This window comes from Salvelinus namaycush, chromosome 41 (assembly GCF_016432855.1).
Source record: "Salvelinus namaycush isolate Seneca chromosome 41, SaNama_1.0, whole genome shotgun sequence".
Classification (NCBI taxonomy): Eukaryota; Metazoa; Chordata; class Actinopteri; order Salmoniformes; family Salmonidae; genus Salvelinus; species Salvelinus namaycush.
The window spans coordinates 9,640,783-9,667,961 of record NC_052347.1 but is presented as its reverse complement, the minus strand read 5'-3'; the positions used below and the strand labels follow the sequence as shown (position 1 = coordinate 9,667,961).

The 27,179-nt window shown below is 44.9% G+C and overlaps 1 protein-coding gene across 1 annotated transcript; it reads left to right on the top strand.

The window, feature by feature from the left end:
* Nucleotides 1-867: 867 nt before the first annotated feature.
* Nucleotides 868-25,784, top strand: LOC120034600 (KN motif and ankyrin repeat domain-containing protein 2-like). The gene is made up of 13 exons (XM_038981204.1): nucleotides 868-1,242; nucleotides 10,935-11,041; nucleotides 18,634-18,703; nucleotides 19,155-20,606; nucleotides 20,916-21,122; nucleotides 21,217-21,331; nucleotides 21,442-22,200; nucleotides 22,332-22,419; nucleotides 22,692-22,911; nucleotides 23,171-23,313; nucleotides 23,696-23,896; nucleotides 24,213-24,311; nucleotides 24,420-25,784. Exons 3-13 carry the CDS (start codon nucleotides 18,664-18,666, stop codon nucleotides 24,474-24,476), a joined length of 3,381 nt encoding a protein of 1,126 aa, XP_038837132.1. The 5' UTR covers nucleotides 868-1,242; nucleotides 10,935-11,041; nucleotides 18,634-18,663; the 3' UTR covers nucleotides 24,477-25,784.
* Nucleotides 25,785-27,179: the final 1,395 nt, after the last annotated feature.

The following is a 27,179-nucleotide window of genomic DNA, read 5'->3' as shown; positions in this document are numbered from 1 at the left end:
TTCCACTTTGTCATTATGGGGTAGTGTGTGTAGATGAATGAGGAATTTTATTTTATCCATTTTAGAATAAGGCTGTAATGTAACAAGATGTGAAAAAAAGTCAAGGGGTCTGAATACTTTCCGAATGCACTGTACTGTATATAACCTTGAGAGGGTTAATCATTCTAGACGCATGGTTTTACTACCCTGGGAATATGAGTCCCAGGACTGGATTTAGCCAGCAGGGGAAATGTTTAAACAACTCAATTATTAAACACCTTCGTTTATTAATTGATAGGCTATAGGCCTGTAGTATATTGTGTTAATAATGCAGATGGGTATCTAATTTTTATGTGTATTGACATGTGGCATATTATTGCTTTATTTATTTTTTAAATGAGAAGAGATGTAGCGTTCCATTTCGAGTGGATTATGAATAGGCTGTGGATGGGTTATCCTGGAGCAACTGAACGGGTTTAGTCATCTGGCTCTCAGGACGCATCTTTTCAGACATGAACCAACCTAATTATTGGCCAGACAATGCAGAGCGAACCCCTCAGATCTCTATTTGAACCTGATGTCGGCTCAAGTCAGAGTATGCGCCCCTTTCTGTTATTTTTCATCGTGCAATTAATTTCCTGTGCGCGTGTGCCTGACATTGTAGCCGTAATGTTTGTCTGCCAAAGTAAACGCCCATTGTATGGATGTAGTGTGTGTTATTGATATGTAACACGCTATACAATAAAAACACACCCACCCTTTTTAGGCATTAATCAATCAGTGATATAGCTGTGGTGTATCCATTCTCTGTAAAACATTAACCACATTTACGTCCCCCAATCGACTATTTAGTCTTCTGTAAGACACGGGTAGATTCCAGGGGAGACTAAAGTATGACGTCATGTTACGGGGACCATATTTCCCATGCGCAGTCACCGATAAAAAAAATAATTAAAGAATGGAAAGAAAGCAATGCTGACGGACTTTAGGTCACCCTTGCATTGGGCTATATTTCTATAAGACACACTGAGCCATTAATACGACGACTCTCTTATTCCAACTCTTACATTTTACCATTTTGAATGAATATGCAGAGATGTCTGAGTGGAATGGGGCTTCTAGCCTAAGGTACTAGTCTGGTCTAAAGGCTCTCCTGGCCCTTTAAGAGCGGAGGGGGATCTGAACCGCTTGGCTGCGGTGTTTTTGTCTCCATGTCAGTGAGCGTTCCTGGCCCAAGACGTCTGAACGGATTTATAAGGATAGGTAAGTACAACAGCCTTTTGATAAGATCATACATTCTTAATTCCCAGCAGCCTGTATGTTAACATTTGCTCAATTAATAAGTCCAAAATGGTGTCTTGCGTAATATTTCTTTTGTCCTGTCCGTTCCCCGGTTTGTGTCTTACTTCAAGAAGTAACGGGTCTCGTATTGCCCATTCTCTACCTATTTAACTGCGTTATGTTTGTATGAATTGGTGTGCACTTTTCCCTAAATATTACCATAAGTATTAATGGCCTAATGAGTGGTTTTGTTCTCGTGCATAGTAGGTTATTTGGCTGAGCATCATTGGCGATAATGCGCTCCTCGAGGGAGCGCACACAATGCATTGGGTACTGGCGCGTGTGTTATCCCTGAGACGTTTTGTGTTAATAGGTCATGTTGGCTGAATTTTATTGACAGCTGAGAGAGCGGTCTCACATTTTCACTGAGGTTATTGTTCAAATTGGAGAGAAGATCTTTAGTTAATATTTGCGTTCTGGAACAATTTGGAAACTTGCCACCCTCACTCTTTTGGCTAAACTTTTAAAAATTAGGAACTTCAACTAAAACGTTTTTCGATCAGGTTCTTTCTTCAATCAAAGAAACTTTTGAAGTTGAATTCCTGAATACTTTAAGATTAAACCCTAATTTAAAGAAAACCCCGTGATTGCCGTTACTCCAGGGAGAGGGTGGGTCCTTCCATTCTTCCTCTTTTCATTAGCCTACTTCCAGATGTTCATCACTTTCTCATTGCCACTCTGCCCTTAACTTTGGTCTGCTTTAACCGCCCGTCCGTGACTGGTGGTCAGTTCAGTGAACGGATGTCTGCCTCAAAAGCTATAGGGTTGAATTCATTCTATCGGGTTTTCCTCCTCTCTAGAAGAAGCAGTGTCTGGAAGAACATTTAACGCCTGTAGGCCTAATAGCCTACTAATGATTTTCACGGTTTATCTATTGGTCATTATTAAACTGTTGAACTTTGGAGAAGATGGTTACAACCCAAGTGAGATAGACCCATATAATTGTATGGCGTCCTTTGATCAATCATTGATCACTTGATAGCAGCCTGCTTTCACACAGACTAGGCCTACTTTATAGGTGACCGACACAGGTCTCCATAGGTGTCCTAGAATGTAAGGTGTCCAGTTGGAGTTATCCCATGCTCGTGCCAGCAGCAGCGGGGATAAAATGCGTAGCCTAACGGTCTCACCGACCAGGACCACATTCCCGATTACAACGTTTGGAACGAGGGGCGCTGTAGTGGAATTCCAAATGGAGGAATGCAAGGTTATAAAGCCCATTTGTAGCGGTGGACCACACGCTGGGCATTTAAATGATTTAGCTAGACTAATGGAATTACGCCATTAACCTGCATGAAGCTTCATGTCTGTGATTGTCTGGATTTATTAGAATTTGCGGACAGGTCGTAGCGGGCCAGACTGTCCCCTTGCTGACACCCCTCTGTTCAGCTGAAACCCCTCTGTTCAGCTGAAACCATGGTTACACACATGAGCAATTAATTTAGAGTTGCCTATCACCTTGAATCAGGTAGTGGAATATAATTACAGACGCTCTGTGAGTTAATGCGTGTAGGCTGTCAATGTATATTTCACTCTGCCATTTTACAGTTCATGTCCTCTTGTGTAGTCTGGGAACTAGTCCTATCACATCAGTCAATGAACAATTGTTACTGATTCAGTGAGCAGAACGCCTTCTACTTCTGCACAGAAAGGCATGTTATACTTGAGCCTTACACTACTGCCATTGAAGGTGTATAATAGGCCACAGCTCAAATACACATTTGGACATCATGTATAGTTTTATGCAAATTTCACACAACATAAGTTTCTTGTTTTGGTGGGAAAATGGATCACAGTTTGTGCACCTTTTTATTGATATAATATCAATATTTTTTACTTTAATATGAGAGTAACTTATCACCAAATTCTCCATCAGTATTAATAACTGTTTTTGTAAAGCCTGTAGGCTATAGTGCCTCGCTTATGACTGCTGATCACTCATTGCTGTGGAGAGGTGCAGATGTATTTAGCTATAGCAGGGGATGATGACATAGCTCTGATATTAGAATGGGGCCAGATTGGGGGATTTGGCCGTTGAGGGTTAATACCCCTACTTATTTATCCAGACCTACAGCCAGAGACAAATCCTTTAACGTTTTCAGTCAACATATTCCTTGATCATGCATGTAGAGTCCAAGGAAGCATGACATCATTATCTGCTGGACTAATCTCTGGAGCAATCCTTCTTAATACATGTATCGTTCCGAAAGGGAAGATGGATTGTTCTATTCACTGACTCGCAACAACCTCCCAATGCCTTGTTGTGTGTTTGTGTATACCTGCCATGTCTATAGGTGTGGTTCAAGTCCCACTTGTTGTTATCTAATTTACTTCACTCATTGAGTCAGTCTGGAAACAATCAATGAGGATCCCGGTGAACGGGTCACTTAGACACATCAACAGTGCTTCAGTGCTTGACTACTTCCTTCCGTTACCCCACTGTGCTGCATGTGACCACCACTGACTGGCTCCACTGACCTGAGGTTTTAACCCCAAAACTGCTGTGAGTCTGACCAGCTTTCCCCTGCCTGACCGGACTAACAGCTCTACTCTGGTCTTCGTCTCCGTCTCTGTCTCCCCTGATCCTTCCCCAAATCCTTCCAGAACACTGCCTCTCTGGCCTCCATCAATCCTTATCCCTCTACCTCCCATTCTGCACAGGAATTTTCCTTCTCACTCTGTCTCTCCCTCTGTCTCTTCCTTCCACCTCTCTCTCTCTAATGCATACCGTTTTTCTTATTTTGTTTCTGTTGCAATTCCTGTCCCTGGGCCCCACCCTTAGCCAGGCAGTTTCCTTTTGGAGGGGTCAACACAATGACCAATGGCAGCTGTGAAGCTGATGTTTATTCTTCTCCTGTTCCAGACAGGAGAGCAGGCAGGCAGGGCTGAGGCCAGGTCAAGCAGTAAGGCTACTCCCTGGCTGTATGGGCCAGACTATTTCTCTCCAGACCCTACTCCTCCTTCATGTTAAAAACAGTCGTCCTATTTGCTTGCAGTAACAGGGCATAGGCTACATAGCTTGGCTGGGTTAAGGTTTCACTGACATTTTCAACCTCTCCCTGACCCAGTCTGTAATACCTACATGTTTCAAGCAGCCCAACATAGTCCCTGTGCCCAAGAATGCCAAGGTAACCTGTCTAAATGACTATTGCCCAGTAACACTCACATCTGTAGCCAAGAAATGCTTTGAAAGGCTGGTCATGGCTCACATCAACACCATCATCCCAGATACCCTGGACCCACTCCAATTCGCATACGGCTCCAACAGATCCACAGATGACACAATCTCTATTGCACTCCACACTGCCCTCTACCACCTGGACAAGAGAATGCTGTTCATTGACTACAGCGCTGCATTCAAAATACCTAAGCTAAGGACCCCGGGACTTAACACCTCCCTCTGCATCTGGATCCTGGACGTCTGCCCCCAGGTGTTAAGGACAGGCAATAGCACATCCGCCACGCTGACCCACAACACAGGGGCCCCTCAGGGGTGTGTGCTTAGTCCCCTCCTGCACTCCCTGTTCACCCACGACTGTGTAGCCGCGCACAACTCCAACACCATCAGTAAGTTTACTGACTACACGACGGTGGTAGACCTGATCACCGACGACGATGAGACTGCCTATAGGGAGGAGGTCAGAGACCTGGCAGTGTGGTGCCAGGACAACAACCTCTCCCTCAACGTCAGCAAGACAAAGGAGCTGATCGTAGACTACAGGAAACAGAGGGCCAAGCATGCCCCCATTCACATCGACGGGGCTGTAGTGGAGCGGGTCAAGAGCTTCAAGTTCCTCAGTGTCCACATCACTAAGGATCTATCATGGTTCAAAAACATCAACACAGTCATGAAGAGAGCACGACAACACCTCTTCCCCCTCAGGAGGCTGGAAAGATCTTCAAAAAGTTCTACAGCTGCACTATTGAGAGCATCTTGACTGGCTGCATCACCGCTTGGTATGGCAACGGCTTGGCATCCGAACGCAAAGCTGGGCCGTAGTGCGGACGGCCCAGTACATCACTGGGGCCGAGCTCTCTGCCATCCCCTGACACGCCTGGTATAGTGGTCCTGGAAGGCCCTAAAAATTGTCAATGACTCCAGCCACACAAGTCATAGACTGTTTTCTCTGCTACCGCACGGTAAGTGGTACCAATACACCAAGTCTGGAAACAATAGGACCCTGAACAGATTCTACCCCCAAGCCATAAGACTGCTAAATACTTACTGAAATAGTCTAGGTAGCTATTTGGTTAACTATCTGCATTGACCCTTTAAACATTGACTTTAAAAAAAAAAATTACTCATAACATGCACTGCTGCTACTGTTTATTATCTATCCTGTTGCCTAGTCACTTTATTCCTAGTTATATGTACTAGCTCAATTACCTTGTACCCCTGCACAATGACTCAGTACTGGCACCCCGTGTGTATATAGTATGGCCAAGTTATCGTTACTCATTGTGTATTTATTATTATGTGTTATTACTTTTCTATTATTTCTCTCTTTTCTCTCGGCATTGCTGGGAAAGGCCCGTAAGGAAGCATTGCACTGTTCATCAACACCTGTTGTTGCATTTGATGAAATAAAATCTGATTAGAAAAATTTGGTATGTCTTCACTGTTCCTAGTTCAAACCCACTATTAGTTATTCAGAAGCACATCGGCCACAGTAATTTGTTATACCCTGGTCATATGAGAGCATCTGTCCACCTCATGCACATGTGAAAGTCTTGTTTTTCATGCGAATGAGGCACGGCATTTGTTCTAGAAAGAGTGGTTTACTTGTAAAGTAACCACATGATGATAAATGGCTACCATCCTTGCCACTTCTGAGTAGAGACCAGCAATTCATTGGTCATTGGTTATTAACGCATGACCAGTCGGCTAAATTAAGCCATCTGTTAGAATGAGAGTTAAGGTCACATACAGCAGACCCCAGCAGATGCAGAAAAAGCAATGAAGGTTTCTCCTCCAGTGAATAATGTAACACCAGCATGATGTATGTATTTGTTGGTTTCCAAAATAGTTTTCATAATAGTTCCAATTTTCCCATGTATTGTTCCAGTTTATTTTACATGGTATTATACTCATTGGATTGAGGTCAATCATAAGTAGCCTGGGTGCTGACAAAATAACATTCATTTAGGAACTAGAAGTGCTGCCTCTTTGTGCTGGGTTTCTATTGTGAGTCTCTTTTTATCCTTAAACCAGAAGTGGAATGTTCAAAATATGATCGTAATCTTACAGGCGCATCAAGTTCAGATGATGAAGAAAGATCTTATGAAACGTAATTCACCCTTGGTCAAGAGTTCCTCTTGAATCCCTGTGATGTCTGCCCTGTTTTGGCAAGAGCAGAGGACACAACATTGTGGTGTGGCCGCTGGGAGTTTCAATGACTCATACTGGTGGATTCTAAATCTTAGAACAGTCATGGTGTTCTCATTCTAGAAGATTCCATTTAAAAGTTATTCTCTTCTCCCTCCCTATTTTCTTTCTCTCCCCCACTCCAGTCTCGCCCCTCTTGTTGTTCACCCACACCCCCACCCCTCTTTCTTTTCTCCGTCTTTCACTCACATACTGTACCTCCACTCTCCTGCTCTCTCTTTACTTTACTCCCTCATTCTTTCTCCCTCTCCGTCTCATTTTCCCTTTCCTTGTTACTTTTTCTCCTGGGCTTGGAGGAAGTGACTGGGTTGTTTCTGGGTCCTGAGGGAATACAGAGATGGAGCTCCTTTTCCTGTAACCCTTTCTTCATCAGACCTCAGGCAATCACACAATAAGCTATTTTAATGGCACATCAATGATATATAGCCTTTATAATGAACAGTGAGAAAGGGTGACCCACGATGTGCCCTCTTCCAGTCTGGGGTCTGGTGTTGAGGGGTTGTGGTGTTGAGTGCCTGTGCATGGTGATATCTTTTGAGTGGGTGTACTGTATATATGTCGTCATCTCACTGCTGCTGTCGAAAGGTTACTACTGTCATGGTGGATTTGATACTCACCACTACAATTTCCCAGCGTGTTTAGATGGAAGATGAGAACAGAGTTACTGTATGCCCTCCACATTTGTTTCTTCAGAGCTTATACCTGAAACAATGAACTGAAATTATTCAGCTGTGTTTGTGGATCTGTGGGAGTCCCATGGGTTCAAAGGATCCTGGAGTGTGTGTGTGTGTGTGTGTGTGTGTGTGTGTGTGTGTGTGTGTGTGTGTGTGGTGTGTGTGTGCGTGTGCGTGCATCTGTGCCTGTGTGTGTGTGTGTGTGTGTTTTCAGCTGTGTGATGAAAGGGTAGCGGGTGCAGACGTGGGAGTGTGTGTTAACCTATCTCTTCAGAACTGTTTGACTCTTTCACAAAAACAAGAAAGTACAAAAGTTTGATTAGCCTACCTCCTACCTCATAACACTGCGCACCACATACACATTGGTATATACTGTGTATGTTGGTATATACTGTGTATGTAGTTTTAGTTTAGTTATGACATTTTATAGTCTGTATAGACTAGTTATTACACTGTTATTATACTCTATTGTGATGTTTACTGACGCCTTCTAGGATGATAGAATCACATTTGTATTGATTTGTGATGACTGATAAGAGTAGGAGTCTAAGACATGTACACAGACCTCCCAGACATTGGTTGCTCGTCATCACTGGGCCTGTTTGTATTTCCGCTCTCTGACAGTGTCTGGATCCACAACAGGGCCTCAGACACCATTACGTTTGTTTTGAGGCTCATTTTCTTGGCTGTAACAGTCTCTCTCTCTCTCCTATCTCTCTCTCTCTGTCTATCTATCTATGTGTCTCTCTCGCCATCTCTCTGCCTCTCTTTCTCCCTCCCTCTCTTTATTTTATTTATGTATGGAAATATGGGTTGATCGTGTGTGTCTCTCTCTCTCTCTCTCTCTCTCTCTTTGCCCCTCCTAGCTCTATATTAGAACCAGCTGTGGAACTAGGGGCTGAATGAATGGCTCATTGTGATTTGACTGTCGTTCCTCTATGAGGCTCTGTTTCTCTCACTCTCTCCTTCCCTCCCTCTGTCCCATGACAAAAGTATTCAACAATGGACTGAGTAAGATAAAAGTTCATAATGTGATATTCTGTAAATGGAAATGACTGACGTCATTTGGCCACAACTCCACAATGAAATGCACTAGTTAAGTCCCAGACGTTGCAGTGAAAGCCAAGGTATGAGAACAAGGAAGAACCTCCATTATCATGCAGCTTATCTCCTGGAACTTGCACGTATTTGTGACAGGAAGAATCTGAAATCACATGGATTTGCAGATAGGGAATATTGGCTGTATTCCTTGCAAATCACGCGTATGTATAGGTTATGTCGTGGAGATGCCTTGGCAAGATACTGGGGTAACAGTATCTGGGCCGGCCCAGACGGCATCCCCAGCCGCGTCCTCAGAGCATGCGCAGACCAGCTGGCTGGTGTGTTTACGGACATATTCAATCAATCCCTATCCCAGTCTGCTGTTCCCACATGCTTCAATAGGGCCACCATTGTTCCTGTTCCCAAGAAAGCTAAGGTAACTGAGCTAAACGACTATCGCCCCGGGGCACTCACTTCCGTCATCATGAAGTGCTTTGAGAGTCTAGTCAAGGATCATATCACCTCCACCCTACCTGACACCCTAGACCCACTTCAATTTGCTTACCGCCCCAATTGGTCCAAACTTTCTGACGGGCCGCCCCCAGGTGGTGAGGGTAGGAAACAACATCTCCACACCACTGATCCTCAACACTGGGGCCCCACAAGGGTGTGTTCTCAGCCCTCTCCTTTACTCCCTGTTCACCCATAACTGCGTGGCCATGCACACCTCCAACTCAATCATCAAGTTTGCAGACAACACTGCAGTGGTAGGCTTGATTACCAACAATGACGAGACGACCTACAGGGAGGAGGTGAGGGCCCTCGGAGTGTGGTGTCAGGAAAATAACCTCACACTCAACGTCAACAAAACAATGATGGTGGACTTCAGGAAACAGCAGAGGGAGCACCCCCCTATCCACATCGACGGGACAGTAGTGGAGAAGGTGGAAAGTTTTAAGTTCCTCGGCGTACACATCACGGACAAACTGAAATGGTCCATCCACACACAGACAGCGTGGTGAAGAAGGCGCAACAGCGCCTCTTCAACCTCAGGAGGCTGAAGAAATTTGGCTTATCACCAAAAACACTCACAAACTTTTACAGATGCACAATCGAGAGCATCCTGTCAGGCTGTATCACCGCCTGGTACGGCAACTGCTCCGCCCACAACCGTAAGACTCTCCAGAGGGTAGTGAGGTCTGCACAACGCATCACCGGGGGCAAACTACCTGCCCTCCAGGACACCTACACCACCCGATGTCACAGGAAGGTCAAAAAGACCATCAAGGACAACAACCACCCGAGCCACTGCCTGTTCACCCCACTATTATCCAGAAGGCGAGGTCAGTACAGGTGCATCAAAGCGGGGACCGAGAGACTGAAAAACAGCTTCTATCTCAAGGCAATCAGACTGTTAAACAGCCATCACTAACATTGAGTGGCTGCTGCCAACATACAGACTCAATCTCTAGCCACTTTTATAATTAACATTTGGATGTAATACATGTATCACTAGTCACTTAAACTATGCCACTTTATATAATGTTTACATACCCTACACTACTCATCTCATATGTATATACTGTACTCTATACCATCTACTGCATCTTGCCTATGCCGTTCGGCCATCACTCATCCATATATTTATATGTACATATTCTTAATCATTCCTTTACACTCGTGTGTATAAGGAAGTTGTTGTGAAATTGTTAGATTACTTGTTAGATATTATTGCACGGTCGGAACTAGAAGCACAAGCATTTCGCTACACTCGCATTAACATCTGCTAACCATGTGTACGTGACCAATAACATTTGATTTGATGATTTGGTTTGGGTGTTCCTGTGAAACCAGAGGGGTGTGTTACATGGCACCGGGTTCAAGAGTGTGAGTCAAGAAGTGCATGAAAACATTGCTCAGTGTCATGACAGGGAGGTTCCCAGCCAGCCTTGGTTGATTAGCCATACAGCAGTTTGTGTTGTTGTGGTTCAGACTCAGACGGATGAGAAGCTTTCTCAAGGCACTAGCTGCATGGAGGTCTGTTGTTGCTCTGAAATTAGGTCCATCGACTCGTGAGTTTGATTAGCATTTTGTGGTGAGATGGAAAGGATGTTTTTCATGTGAGGAGCTGTCACTCTGAGGCAGTGGAATGTGTTTCTGGGGTTTGTTTTCTACTGCAGACCTGGGTGTTTTAGTCTTACAGTAACCAGTCCTTGGTAACCTGCATAAACATTGGGTAATCCCTGTTTGTAGCCCTCTGGAGAGGCTGGGGTGGACCTGTTAGAGTTGTCATGGACGTTTTGAGATTTGATGGCTGGTTAAAGATTCACCGGATACCTCAATGATGTGCTTCATTTGGAACTTGGTTGCATTTATCCCAAGTTTATTTTGTGGGTCTTTCTGGTCTTTTCTGTTTTCTGATCTCTATCTCAGTAGGATTATGAAATGGATGTTATGATTTCTTAATATAAATGTTAATATCTTTTCATTATTTTCCTCCATGCTGTGCTCAGGTGCTGACCGTGAGAAAGAGGGGAGGGAAGAAAAAGAGGAGAGAAGAGAAGCCAGAGAGGAGATTGTGGAGGAGGAGAGACCAACCCTGCAGCACTCTGAGCAGCTGGTAATGGAGCAGAAAATATATCCCTCTTTTCCTAATTCATAAACCATTCCCATTCTCAAACTTGTGCAGAATAGCAATCACATAAAAGGCAGCTATTTTAGACGTGGTTGGAAAATTTCATGATTTTATCTGGGTAGTGGGATTCAAGGTATTTCTTACTTTGAGGTAAGACAGTGAATGAGGTAAGACAATGAATAAAGACAATGTGTTGGACATACAGTCAGGTCCAAAATTATTGGAACCCTTGATAAAGATGAGCAAAACTGACTATAAAATAAATAATACAAATACTGAGACATATTGTATGCTCAAAGAAATTGGGAAATTATATTATATATTATTATACTAATACAATTGCTCAGAGAAAGAGATTTTGTTTAACAAGTAAAGCAATTTTTCTCAAAAAGATAGGTTTCAAAATGTTTGGCACCCCTGTTTTCAATACCTTTCAATACCTCACCTTGCGAGGATAACGACACTGAGCCGTTAAAAATATATATATTTGGAGAAAATATTGGGAGGGATCTTAGACCATTCCTCCACACATAATCCTTCCGGATCTTTGATTTTCTTTCTCTGCGCCCTCTTCAATTCAAACCACAAGTCCTGGTACTGGGTAAAATTCATAATGCCGTTGACCTTAACAAGACCCCCAGGACCAGTGGAAGCAAAATAGCCTCATAACATCAAAGATACACCAACATATTTTACAGTAGTTATGGGGTTCTTTTCTTCATATGCATCTTTCTTTAGATGTAAAACCCAGCACTGGTGTGCGTTGCCAAAGAGCTCTATTTTCATGTCATCTGAACATAGCACTGGTTCCAATCCAAGTGCCAATGGCGTTTAGCAAACTAAAATCTAAAATCATACATTTAAAATCATACATCTTTATAAAAGTGTGTCTGTAGCAGCGATTTAAAAAGAGGCACAGAATCTGCAAGCCGGATCTACTCTAGACTTTGGAATGGCCAACAGTGCCCTGCCAGAGGATCTCAGGCTGCGTCCTGGCTCGTAGGGAGATAAAAGATCTGAGATATAGGATTGGGCAAAACCAAGTCTAGTCTTAAAGGAAAAATCCTCTCAAAACCACAAATTCCTATAATTTACCGTGTTAAATAACACTAATATGTGATAACAATGTTTGTTGTGATTTTTTTTCTTTCATTTTGTCATTATAGTAAGGTTGGTAGCAACATGAAATGTGAAAATCGTTTTGGAAATCTGTTGCATCTCAAGTCGACTACAAAACCCACAATGCAATGATCTCTCTATGGGTTTGCTGGATAGTTACCGAGCTTGTTAGCTAGTTAGCCACCCAGTATTGAAAACTGACATGTATGTTTGACGTTTTCGCAATCTAAAAGTCATTTTCCTCTTAACTTCCAGCGTAGTGAGAGTGCTGGTCACAATGCCATGTCATATTAGCTGTCTTTCTGCCTGCGTGAACGGCAAGAGATCAAATACACATGAAAACATGAAATGACCCCAGGAATCGATAGAATATCTCTCAGAGATACAAAAAAACGATTTAACATTCAAAATGGGTCAATATTTCCTTTTAAACGTGATTAATACATCTATTCTGAAAGTGACTGGTAGCTAAAATAGGTGTGGTATGGTTAAATTTTTTAGTGCTTGTTAAAATCCGAGCTGCAGCATTTTGAACTAACTGTAGACGATGGAGTGATTTCTGACTGAGACATTTATACAAAGAGTTACTGTAATCTAGGCGTGTGGAAATTAAATAATGTATAACTTTCTCCAGATCAGTGACTGAAATAAAAGTCTTGACTTTAGCTATATTTCTTAGATGATAAAGGCAGGACTGGACAATTTTCTTTACATGCAGCTCAAGGTTTAGGTCAGGGTCAAAGAAGACACCAAGGTTTCTGGCCGTAGGCTTTACATTGGTCGACAAATTACCAAGGTTATTTACAATCTGGGTTCTAGCAAGGTGGGGACCAAATAAAACAACCTCTCTGATTTCGTATCATTGAGCTGGAGAAAATGGTCAGACATCAAACATTTGATATCAGCAAGACACTTGTGAAGGGTAGCTACGCAAGCTTGGTCACTGGGTCTGATTGGTAAATAAAACTTTGTGTCATCTACAGAGCAGTGAAACTGAATGTTATTATTGTGGATGATGTCACCAAGGGGGAGCATGTACAGGGAAAAAAGGATGGGACCCAGAATTGACCCCTGAGGGACACCATAGTGAAAAGGTGCTAGGGATGATACTGAAGCACCCATGCTCACTGAGAAGCATCTACCACATAGATATGACCTGAACCAGTCGAGGGCAACGCCAGAGATTCCCCCCACCTATCCAGCTGGTCAACAAGGATGTTATGATCAATAGTATCAAACTCAGCACTGAGATCCAAAATAACTTTACCCAGTACCAGGACATTTTGGCCAAAAAACTGGTTGCCTCTGCCAGGAGGCTGAAACTTGGTCGCAAGTTGATCTTCCAGCAAAACAGTAATCCCAAGCACACACCAGAAGCCACAAAGAAATAATTAATTGACCACAAATCAACATTTTGCAATGGCCATCTCAGTCTCCGGACTTGAACCCCATTGGAAACTTGTGGTTTGAATTGAAGAGGGCAGTCCATAAGAGCAGAGGAAGGATATCAAGGATCTGTAAAAATGTGTTATGGAAGAATGGTCTAAGATCCCTCCCAATGTGTTCTCTGAACTCATAAAACGTTTTAGAAAAATAATCAGTGCCATTATCCTCACAAGGTGAGCTATTGAAAGCAATTGAAAACAGGGGTGCCAATAATTTTGCCCCCTCTCTTTCTCTGAGCAATTGTATTAGTATAAAATTTAATTTTTCCCAAAAAACATCTGCATACAATATAGCTCAATATTTGTATTATTTATTTCATAGTCTTTTTTGCTCATCTTTATCAAGGGTGCCAATAATTCTGGACTTAACTCTCAGGGCTAGTACTTCTGTCTTCTTCCAGAACTAAACCTACTGTATCTTACCTACTAACCATGATGGTCACCCTCCTCTGATCACAAAGATATGTGCATTGTGTATGTGTGGTAAGAAATGTGGTATGTCATTTTGATACAGGTGAGGGACATCTGTAGCTTTTATTGAGGGACTGTGCTTCGGTGTATCAATGTTGCAACAAGTCACAATGATTAAAAGTAGCAAAGCAGCAATCACCCAGCCACACTCTGGCATCCAACAGGACATCAGCAGTCTCAGAGACACATCCTATTTTGTGCTTGAAGGATCTGAGTTTTTCTCCCCTTGATTTCTAATCTTAATAGTCAGAGGGGGGACCCTGGAGGCGGGCAATGTTAACTTCCGCTGGTCTGGAACGTGGGGAGGGGGGAGGGGGGCATCAGTCTGGGGCAAATCATTCCTCCTGGAGGAGGGTAGAGAATGGCTGGAGGAAGAGAGGAGGAGGTTAAGGTCTGGGTCTGGGAGTGTATCACTGAAGAATGGTTGGCTGGCTGTGCTGGTGCTGCTGAGGAGGAGCAGGGGGGTACACTGGACTCTGTTCTCTGTCATCTCAATGGAACACTGTTTACAGCCCAGAGAGAGAGGGAGTAAGGTCACCCACATACATGGTGGAGCACACAGACACGGCAGACACACACTTACGGGTGGACACGCACGTACAAACACATGCACGGACGCTCTCACACCACACACACACACACACATATGTGCACACACACACACACACACACACAAACACCCAACGAGGCACTGTTGTAGAGGCAGATGCAGAAGGTTTGGGGGAGGGTAGGAATTGGATTACCAGGCAATGCGTTAAATAGAGAGAGGCGAGAGAGAGGAAAGCGGCCCGTGACAGAGTACGTGTTCACTTGACGTGAGTAGGAAAAGATAGGAATATTAAACTAAATTGAGAGTTAGTATGAGAAGGAGAAAGAGAGAGAGAAGGAGCGTGTGGAGAGGAGAGTTTTGGCCATCGTCAATTGCTGAGGGCCGGGATGTTTGTCACGCTGTGTAGCTGAACTGAACACTCTAATTATATCTCATCAACTGTGCCCCTGTCAACCAGACCTCCACCTTCCTGTACTCTCTCAATGACACTCACATGCCACCTTCCTGTTCTTTCTCATAGAGACATCTGACACACTCACATTCCATATTTCAGATACGCTCACATAAGCATTTATACTGTACTCATACCAGGAAATGCACATTAAACAATACATCTCAGACATAAGCATTTGTTGAAACTACTTTTTATTTAAATATATATATATTTCTTTATATATATTTTTTTCACCCCTTTTTTCTCCCCAATTTTGTGGTAGTTACAGTCTTGTCTCATCGCTGCAACTCCCGTACGGACTCGGAAGAGGTGAAGGTCGAGAGCCATGCGTCTTCCGAAACACGACCCAACCAAGCCGCACTGCTTCTTGACACAGCGCCCATTCAACCCGGAAGCCAACCGCACCAATGTGTCGGAGGAAACACCGTACACCTGGCGACTGTGTCAGCGTGCACTGCGCCCAGCCCGCCACAGGAGTCACTAGTGCGCGATGAGACAAGAATATCCCTACCGGCCAAACCCTCCCCTAACCCAGAAGATGCTGGGCCAATTGTGCGCCGCCCCATGGGCCTCCCGGTCGCGGCCGGCTGCGACAGAGCCTGGACTCAAACCCAGAATCTCTAGTGGCACAGCTAGGGGGAGGGAAAGAATGAAAGAGGATGCAGTGCCTTAGACCACTGCCCCACTCGGGAGGCCCTTGTTGCAACTACTTTGATACTAACACTACATGTCCTGCCATCCATTTAGCAGAGGTCACATTTGATCTTATCAGCATCTTTTTGATCATATCAAATTGTTTGCCTTCTTTGTTTGTATGTGTGTGTGTGTGTGTGTGTGGGGGGTTCGTGTGGGCACGTAGTGTGTGCGTATCTGTGTGTGTGTGTGTGTGTTTGCATGGGCGTGCATGTCTGTGTGTGTTGCCATATCAGTGTGAGAAAGACAGAGATAGGGAGAGCTACAGTATACAGAGAAATTCAGGCTTCAAAAATACCAAGTCAATGTAGTCAACGTTTCCAAGTGCCCTACTTTCCCTGAAACGGGCAAGAGCATAAACAGGCGCTGACGAGAGTCATGAGATAAGAGGGAGGGAGAGGACGAGCGAGGGGAGAGACAGAAATTGAAATGAGCAGAGAGAGACTCCTTTCTTGCTGATGGAACAGAACAGAAAACTGGGCATGAACTAAGTATGCCCTGAGAACAAAATCCAAACTTTTGATGTCTGTTTTACAGATTCAGCTGGTGAGGCTCCAGTGGCTAATGCAAGAGATGTAATGCTGAAAAAGTTCATCCCCAGTTCCCACAAATGAATGACCTAGAAAGTTAATATTTAGCAGCCGGGGAGACACGTAATCAGAGACCCCTCATTGTGGGCAGTATGTCATCACTGGCAGCATGTCACTTTCCTCTTGCCACAAGCAAACAGAAACTGCAAAGGGTGTCAGAAAAATAGCTCGGCCATCACTATTAACTTTCAAACAGAAATGTTAGTACACCAATAGCAAGACGTCTACTAGGCTAATAGAAAGAAAATTCACAACAACATGAAATATGCATTGGTTTTCCCAGTGTCGATCCCAGTGTGCAATTGGTCATTGTCTTGATTGTGTTTAATGTGGTGAATGTACTATCTTGGGTTGAGTGTATTGGAGCAAGAGGAGGGGGAAGGGGGATGAGGGGAGACAGTGGTCAGCTGAAATCTCTTTATCGTCAGCTGACGAGTAGAGGGGGAGAGAAAGAATGGAAGAGGAGGGAGGGAGAGACTGAGGGAGAGACGGAGAGAGGGAACAGAGAGGGGAAAATAAATGGAAAAAGAGTGGGAGAGAAAGAAAGGGCGAGAGTGTCTGTAAACCCTAAATCGAGAACCTCTGTTAGTGTTCACAAATGATTCCTAATAAGGCTGTAACTGGCAGCCTCCAACCTCTCTCTCCTGGAATAAGCTGCCAGGAAACTTTCCCCTTCTAACTCTTCTCCTCCTCAGAATATTAGAACCAGAAACAAACAAAAGGTGTACTATCAAGCAGAAAGATGTGCTATCAAGCAGAAAGATGTGCTATCGAGCAGAGAGATGTGCTATCGAGCAGAGAGATGTACTATCGAGCAGAGAGATGTACTATCGAGCAGAGAGATGTACTATCAAGCAGAGAGATGTACTATCTAGTAGAAAGATGTGCTATCGAGCAGAAAGATGTACTATCGAGCAGAAAGATGTGCTATCGAGCAGAAAGATGTACTATTGAGCAGAAAGATGTGCTATCGAGCAGAAAGATGTGCTATCGAGCAGAAAGATGTACTATCGAGCAGAAAGATGTACTATCGAGCAGAAAGATGTGCTATCGAGCAGAAAGATGTGCTATCGAGCAGAAAGATGTGCTATCGAGCAGAAAGATGTACTATCGAGCAGAAAGATGTGCTATCAAGCAGAAAGATGTGCTATCGAGCAGAGAGATGTACTATCGAGCAGAAAGATGTACTATCGAGCAGAAAGATGTACTATCGAGCAGAAAGATGTGCTATCAAGCAGAAAGATGTACTATTGAGCAGAAAGATGTACTATCGAGCAGAAAGATGTGCTATCGAGCAGAAAGATGTACTATCGAGCAGAAAGATGTACTATCGAGCAGAAAGATGTACTATCGAGCAGAAAGATGTACTATCGAGCAGAAAGATGTGCTATCGAGCAGAAAGATGTACTATCGAGCAGAAATATGTGCTATCGAGCAGAAAGAACATAAGCAGGCAGAGAAATGGCTAATTGAGGCTAAATATATTACACAGAGATTCTTAGGGACATACACAAGATGTTAGATCTTGGCCATGATTACAGACACCTGTGTGTCTTTTGACACTATAAACGAGTCATCCCGCAGTGTTTGTGATTATACCCTGATGAAGACAGCTTGGCTGTCGAAACGTTGGTAATTACATTTTTGCATCTGAGCTCCTAGAGTGTGCGGCTCTCCTTTATTTTTAAGATATAGCCAACCCACCATATGACCATCCTACAGTATGACCAATTAAACTCTCAGGCCATCCCAACAAAGAAGCAGTATATTGACCAATACAAACCCAGCTTATGCTACTCTGCCCTCGTGAGAAAGAGAGACTCTTCAACTACAAGGGTTGTCATTGTGACCCTACACTCTTAGAAACAAGGGTTCCAAAGGGGTTCTTTGGCTGTTCACATAGGAAAACCCTTTTTGGTTCCAGGTAGAATCCTTTTCGGTTCCAGGTAGAACCCTTTTGGGTTCCATGTAGAACCCTCTGTGGAAAGGGTTCTGCCTTGAATGAAAAGGGTTCTACCTGTAGCCAAAAATGGTTCTTCAACGGGTTTCCCTATGGGGACAACCGAAGAACCCTTTAAGGTTCTAGATTTCACCTTTTTTTCACTGGCCTTTCCCCTGCTGGTGTATCTATGGTATTTGTGTACAATGTATTGGCAAATATCTTACAGTGGGTTGCTCCATTAGGAGTAGTTCATCTGACTGTGTTGTGGAAGTGTTTGATAGGTTTGTGTGACTGTGTCTTTCTCTCCCCCCAGGTGAGGTTTTGTGGGTGAACGTGTGACATCATGGCTCAGGTGCTGCACATGGACCCCAGCTTCCCAGGAGGTATGGTCCTAACTCTACTCTTTCTATTTCTTAACATCATAATACTGAATCATCTCCCACAAACTATCATGTGAGTGCGTAATCTATTTCTCATGTAGGGACTGTTTCCCAGACACAGATTAAGACTAAAAAGTCATTTCAATGGAGTTTCTCCATTGGGCATGCTTTTCAGTCCAGGATTTAACTTAATTGGCCTTGGCCTAAAGTGTTTAACATTCAAAATAACTTGGATCAACCTAAGGTCTTTAGATATCTTAAACCAATCAAGGTCTGGCTATAACCTACTACTTTATTTATTAAACTTTGTTTCTACGTAATTTGTGTAGCTACTATTAGAGTATATACCCAAGCACACAGTATCCCCGAGAGATAATGCTATTTTCTGAAATCTGAGTCCGAGATTAGATGGCAGATTTCCGCTTGTTTTAACTCTATTTCCTGTTCCCTGCAGGGAAGCTTACCCCGTCCACTCCCCCCTCCCTGCACGGGAAGGAGCAGGAGGCGCCCTACTCTGTGGAGACCCCCTACGGCTACCGTCTGGACCTAGACTTCCTCAAGTATGTCAACGACATTGAGAAGGGAAACACCATCAAGAAGGTGCACGGTCAGCGCCGGCCCCGCTACGGGTCTCTCCCCCGGGGGTACGGCTACACAGGCTCCTGGTGGACCTCCACAGAGTCCCTGTGCTCCAACACCAGCCAGGACAGCCGCCAATCATCCTTCTCCTACTGCGCCCCGGGCTACCACCCACACAGCTCCCACTCCCACTCCCAGAGGCCCAGCTTCAGCACGGCCCGGGTGGAGAAGACCCTGCTGGACGCCCGCAGGAAGTTGGAGGAAGAGAAAGAAGGGGCCCCCAGGAGGTTCTCCAGCACACTGGGTAGCATGCACAACAGCATGGCCGGATCCACCACCTCCCTGAGCAGCGCCCACAGCTACAACCGCACCCATGGAGGAGGAACGGGCTCCTTCACCCCCATGAGCTCCGGCCTGTCCACGCCCGTGTCGCCCACCCCGGCCCACCTGCAGCATGTGAGAGAGCAGATGGCGGTGGCTCTCAGGAAGATCCGGGAGCTGGAGGAGCAGGTGAAGACCATCCCTGTGCTCCAGGTGAAGATCTCTGTGCTGCAGGAGGAGAAGAGGCAGCTAAGCGTCCAGCTGAAGAGCCAGAAGTTTCTGGGACACACCCTTGGCTTCGGCAGAGTGGGCCGGCCCCGAGGGGAGCTCTACATCGACATCCCAGAAGAGGAGGTGAGCTCTGGAGCTGGAGCCACCACCAGGGTTGCAGCAGGGCCTCTGTCCCCCACCACCCCCACCAGTCCTGAGGGCTCCAGGCCACAGGCAGACTCAGGCTGTGAGATTGAGGACACAGTGATCGTGGGTGGAGCGCGGCCGGCTGGGCAGAGGGAAGTGCGTACCATTGGGGTGGGACCAGAGGAGGCGAGGGGCAGCCAGCAGGTGGATGTGGGCATTGGGGTGCAGGAGCAGGACCTGGGGCTGGTGCCGGAGACAGAGGCCCTGAAGAGCCAGGTGGGCCAGCTGGAGGGCCAGCTGAAGAGGATGATGCAGGAGCTGCAGGCTGCCCAGCAGCAGGTGCAGGCAACTCAGAGGGAGAGGCAGGCTCAGGCCCCCCAGGCAAACCACTCGGTCAGGGCCACCAGTCTGAGCTGGCAGGAGCAGCAGGGACGCAGCCTGCAAACGGTAGTCAGCTTTACCCAGCAGCCCCATCACCGGGCGCAGAGAACTGTGGGAATCCAGGTGTACACGCTGGAGCAACCAGCCACTGTGGTGGGGGTGGGCACGTTGCGCCGAGCAGAGGGGTGCAGCTCCCACTCCCTCCCTCCAGGTGGTACAGTCCTGGAGGGAACCCAAAGAGGACATGCACAGGCCCTGGGCCCAGAGGGTAGGTCTGACTTCAGTGATAAGTTACAAGTGATATCAAATTAAATGAAGTAGGTTTAAATGGGGCGGCAAGTAGTCTAGTGGTTAAGAGTGTTGGGCTAGTAACCTAAAGGTCACTGGTTCAAATCCCTGAGCCGACTAGGTGAAAGATGATGTCGATGTGCCCCTGAGCAAGGCACTTCCCCCTATATGCTCCTGTAAAATGTACAAATGTTTTCTATAACAATGAGTTGTTAGGTTGAAAAACCATGTGTTTTCTTTGATTGTTGATACCTTCCATCTTTTGTCCTCTTCCTTTCCATTCCTCCAGATGCAGCTGTTGAGCTGCCCATCGCCATCTCCTCCAAACAGGTCCGAGAGGTCCTAAGAAGTGAGCTGTCCACCTCTGTGCCTGTCACTAATCCTGCCGTCACCATTGATACCGTTGGTAATCAGATGGCTTTGCTGCATCTGAAGGAAGGAGAGACAACCCAGCACACTGCCATAAACACCGTCCATTATCAAGAAGACCCACCAGGTAGCTATGGACCGTACGACTCCTTACCTTAACCCTCCCGCTGACTCTCCCTGACGTAACATAACATTGTGGCAACATTGGGTCTTCTCTCCAGCTGCAGCAGCCTCTCCCCAGACCGCCCTGAGGTCCATTATGAAACATAAGGCAGAAGGAGAACCTGGCTCTCCATCCACCAAGAAGAACCTGCAGTTCACTGGAGTCAATGGAGGGTACGTGTGTTATTGATAGTGTATGACATTGCTTATGTGTAACAGCGTATTCATGTTACACTACAGAGATGGTGAGTTGACGTGTGTGATAGATCAGTTCTGTCCTGCAGGTATGAGTCCACCTCCTCAGACGACAGTAGCAGTGAGAGTTCAGAGGAGAGTGATGCCAGTGAATATCATGAGACCACAGAGAAACTCCCAGAAGCACCAGAGTCTGCAGCGGGACAGCACCAGCAAGCAGCAGGAGTCCCAGTCTCCTCCACAAGGCTAGATCATGCCACCCCGCTCCCAGCCACTACCGTCCAACCACCAGCCTGCGAACCTGCCTCTGAGCGGAGCACCAGCCAATCAGCAACCATAAGCATAGGACTGCAGCATGTAGCCACCTTATCACCAGCCTTGTACACTGCCGTGCAGCAATGTGCCTCTGACTCTGCCCCCACTGAGACTACCTACCCGTCTCCAGCCAATGACTGTGTCCGTCAGGGGAGTATTGTCCAATCATCGGTCCCAGACCCCATCCCTCAGGAGTGCACCTCCATAAATACTAGCACTGAACCCACTACACCTGAGCAGTGCACCATCCAATCAGCAGCTACCTGTTCTGCACCCCCCAAGCCACCCAGATGCCAACCAGAAGCCACTAACCCGGAAGTAAAGCAGGGTGTCACCCAATCAAATACCACTGATGTCACCGTTCAGCTAGATGCCATCAAATCACAAACTACTGACCTCGCCCCTCAGCATTGGGCCACCCAATCGTCAGCTACTGAACAAAGCTCCCAGCAGAGGAAAGTCCAATCATCAGCCTCGACACCAGCACCTGTAAACACCCCAAGTGCTGCTGGAGCAGCCAATCAAGAAACCAGGTAAACCAGCATAACTATTTAAAAACTCTAATCAGTAGATTCGTCATTCCATCAATGATTTCAAGTGCAGTATGATATTGTGTATGTATGTGTGTGTTTGAATTTGCCGTGCTTTCTTTCATCTCTGTCAGACTGGAGTTCAGTGAGAGCCTGATGGCATCTCTCCATGCCCTGCAGAAAGCCCTGGGTGAACCAAATGCTTTCAGCCAGCAAGCAGCGGTCTGCTATTCTCTTTTACTCTGCCCACCATGCCAGTTTAGATGACTTCATCTGTGACTTGTCATTTCATATAGTCACTTTCTACAAGATTGTGTTCATGTAACTGGCGGGATTTTAACTCAGGTCTCCTGCACTTTACAATACTGGGTTATCCCATTAAGTTAAAGCTGTTAGGCCTACATTCATCTGTGTATCATAAACAGTGTGAGTTACTTTGACCAGTCCTGTCTGGTTGTTAGTCTGAGACCGGTCTCTGTGTTTTCCCTCCCCAGAGGACAGCCTACACCATGGTGCTCCAGGAGTGGCTTCGTGTGTCCTGTCACAAGGCAGCTGACACTGCCATGGTCAGGGCCTATATGGATACCTTCTCCTCCGTCTCCCCACAGCTGCTGAAGTTTGTGGTCAATATGGCCGACGGCAACGGCAACACGGCCCTGCACTACACCGTCTCCCACTCCAACTTCCCTGTGGTCAAGCTGCTGCTGGACACTGGTGAGTGACTGGGGGATGTGTGTGTTTACAGACAAGAGAATAGTGGTTTACTTTTATGGTGGACAAGTAAGTGTTTGGTTTGTTTGTACAGTACATGGATCAGCACTGTATGAATGTGTAAATCTAACACAGACTTGTGGTCTGCCATAGATACAATTGACTGTATGTATAACCTTCATGTACTGCATGACTGTTAGTGGAATGGCATAGGAATATAATTCCCATAATAAACGAGCCCTGGTCGCTCTCTCCCTGTCAGGCCTGTGTAACGCTGACAAGCAGAACAAGGCCGGGTACACAGCCATCATGTTGACAGCTCTGGCTGCCTTCCACTCTGACAGTGACCTTCACACCGTCCTGCAGCTGCTGCGCACAGGAGACGTGAACGCCAAAGCCAGCCAGGTACACTATGCCCCCTGCTGGACAGCAGGCCTCCCTGCACACAGCCAAGCTCAGGCAGACCAATGACATCCCTCCCAAGCCCCTGACAAAATGGCTATTTCAGCTACTTCAGTTAGATGGCTCCTTTGCATGTATGTTGTTGATAGCTCCACATTGTATCTATGTTCTGATGGAATTAAAATTCTCAATTGGTTATGTTGGGCCAGGACATGTCTTTCTTGCCTCCAATGGTTTTGTAATTTTGTGTAAGAAAAGCTGACTGTTGGTGTTAGGCCAGCTCTTATAACTACCGCCTGGAGTTTTTCCAGGTCAGAAGGTCACACGGTCAGGAGACTGGTAAAACTCGTGGCCTTCCTAACGGGTAACTGTTGTATGTTGTTAGGCGGGTCAGACGGCGTTGATGCTGGCAGTGAGTCACGGGCGAGGGGACATGGTACGGGCGCTGCTCTCCTGCGGGGCACAGGTCAACATCCGCGACGACGACGGCTCCACGGCGCTCATGTGTGCCTGCGAGCACGGCCACGTCGACATCGTTCGTCAGCTGCTGTCTATGCCAGGCTGTGATGTCACCCTCACTGATAACGTGAGTCAACAAGCCTACTCCCAAACTTCTAGGATTTTACATAGCATTTTACTTAGTAGTTTTCCCACCTCGTTTTCCCTACTCTCTGTCTAACAGTATCTATGAGTCTGTCTCCCATGTCAATACAGCGTCTTTGACTGTTTGTTTTTTACTTTCTCTTCTGTCTCTCTATTTTGCTCTCGGCGGTGCAGCTCTGTGCACCAGCTCCCAACCCTGTCTCTCATCCTTCCCTCAGCCTGACCTACTTTGTCTTGTCTTTCTCACCCTGTCTCTCTTTGGCAACCCAACCTATGGTTATTATCTCTCTCTCCTCTAGGATGGCAGTTCAGCCCTGTCCATAGCCCTGGAGGCCAGTCAGAATGACATCGCTGTGCTTCTCTACGCTCACCTCAACTTTGCCAAGCCTCCTTCCCCTGTAAGTGTTGTCAAACAGAGAATTTACGTTAACATTTGAACAAAAACAAACACACACTCATTTGTGGGTGCATCAGGTGGTGATTTACAATATTGTTTTACCCTCAAGGTATCACCAAAGTCTCCTCTTTTGGGATCCTCTCCCCCCTCTGGTGAAACAAAGTGACCACACTGTAAGATACCTTTTGGTGAATTTAGCAGCACCGCTTCAACCAGCTCCTCAACCATTCCACCACAAGTGTTGATATCTGTGTATATGTGTGTGTGTGTGTGTGTGTGTGTGTGAGTCTGTCTGTGTGTATTTGTGTGTGAGAGAGTGATTGTAATGGTCTTTTTCCTCTTCTCTCGATCTGTTCTCTCTGTATGTACTGTATGTGCACGTCAGCATGAAACCCAGCACTTGACACGATCCTAACGCATCTTTTCTTTAAACAAAAAGGAATTGATTGTGATGCTATACTCACATATAGTTCTTTACGCACAAGAGTCTGTTTTTTTGTTACAGTGTTGGTTGAAATCAATCTCAGATAATATTCACATGACAGAATAAGCAATTCCCATTGTAATGGCTCAACACACAAACTCAACTCAGCAATAATCCCACTTACATTCATTTTGTGTTTTTTATTGCCGCTAGATCAGCAAGATTGTATTACTTTACCGTAGTTCATTATTGTAGCTTATTTTTTGTTCATATGCATTTGTTACTTATTACTGTACTACGCAATATATGTCATTCTATATATCATTGATAATCGATCAGTTGCAATGACACAGTAGGACTATGTTGTGTCTCATCACAATCATTTATGAAATGCCAAAAGTCACCCGTATCACTGTAAAAGTATTAATTCACCCATATCATTCTAAAACTACAAAATCACCCATTTCATTCTAAAATACACATCTCTCTGAAGTGTCCTTTATCGATTGTATCAGTCAGCTGATTGGTGCTAAAACAATTCTGATACAGGACTCCAGTTTAATTCAGCACAATAAATTGAGATTTCTACACATCCTTTATTTACCCTAGAGTATTTTTGATAGTGTCTTTTTATTCAATCCAAATTTCACATAGGTAACGGTATGGATCTCCAACACTGTTAACAGATGACAAACTTTACACACAGCATTGACGAGGCCTAGAGAACCCTTATCAGGTTTCTGTTTAAAAGTATGGTCTTATCGGCTAACTTCCAACAACATTTTAGTCGTGGTAACAGTTAACAATTTTTTCAGAATTTTTATCCAAAGATCTTCCCCTCATAACAACTCTGTTGTTACACTGTATGTTGTGGTGATCAATTTGAGTGTAAAGTGAATAATATGTATTGACCAGACAGATAACTCAAAACAAAATATTTGGTAACAGCAGCATTATCATTGAGGTCAATAACAGTTGTAATGTTCATGAGAAGGCAACTAGAAATGGTAGCTACTCTAACTCTCCAATAAAGGTACTACATTTCTGAAATGAAAGATTGTTTTTTTTCTTGAATAAAGGTTTTATGAGTGGTTTTACTGAGGGAAGGAGTGACGTGGGGTGGTTGGGTACTGACTAGGGTGTGCAAGGTTCACATTCCTGTTCAGTGGTCACCCTTTTTGGATTGGTTGGTAACTAGAAAGTGACAGAATGGACTATGGATCTAATGAAGAATTTGCATTGTAATATAGGTATACCAAAATTATAATAATATATGACATTATTCTACAGTAGTAGTGATGCATAAAATTATAATTTAAAAAGGATTGAAGTGCAGAATACAAAGATACACTGAGTATACCAAACATTAGGGACACCTTCCTAATGTGGAGTTGCATCACCCTCTGAATGGCACACATACACAGTCCATGTCTCAATTGTCTCAAGGCCTAAACACCCTTCCTTAACATGTCTCCTCCCCTTCATCTGCACTGATTGAAGTGGATTTAACAAGTGATATCAGTAAGGGATCATACCTTTCAGCAGGATTCACCTGGTCAGTCTGTCATGGAAAGAGCAGGTGTTCTTAATCTTTTGTATGCTCATTGGTGTCTCAATTTGGATTTCTCTTTTTACGTCAATCCCCCCCCCCCCCCCCCCCCCCACCTTTAATATAGGATTTCCTGAGCAATTGGATTTTATAACGTTTTATATTTGTTTTACTTTCTTTTTTATACATTTATATTTGTATTACTTGTTCACAACTATAGGTTTACCTACTCGCACATTTGTTTTAGTTTTTTGCCTTCTGTAAAATGCTCAGTTTGTATTTTTCCCCATTTTGGTTTTATGGGTTTTTGGAAGAAAATAATAAATCAGATTTCATCGTAAATCGTCTCTGTGTGTGTTTCTAGTAACAGTAGAAACTGGACCAGTCTCTCAGGCCTTCTTGAATCTTCAGTACAATGTGGATGATACTGTAATTATAATACATTCCAAGACAATGTTCCTCTGCCCTTACGTAGGCTATTAGACTAATCCGTGAAACTAATAATCATAATAATAAAAGTAGGCTATTAGCGTACTCTGCAGTGGGTATTGAACAGGACCTGGCACGCAATTAACGTTTGGCAAGGTGTTTGAATAGTGCATTTCTAGAGCCAGCTGTAGCCTAATTGTGGATGATTTGACCAACAGAGCGCGCTGTTGCATTTAGTGTCGTCGTAGATTTCTTGGGCCCGCTGCGCACGCTGTCATGTCTGCAGCAGACCAGCAGAGGACGCTGGTAGCTGTATTTGTGTTGGAGACCAAACTATTGTTTCCCCAATTTCCCTCAAAAACAAAACCATCAAAAAAGCAGACTTCCACTTTGGCAAATAACCCAAATCCACTGCGCAATGCAATGCTTAGGCTGCATATAAACCCCTTTTCAAAATCAAATCGCCT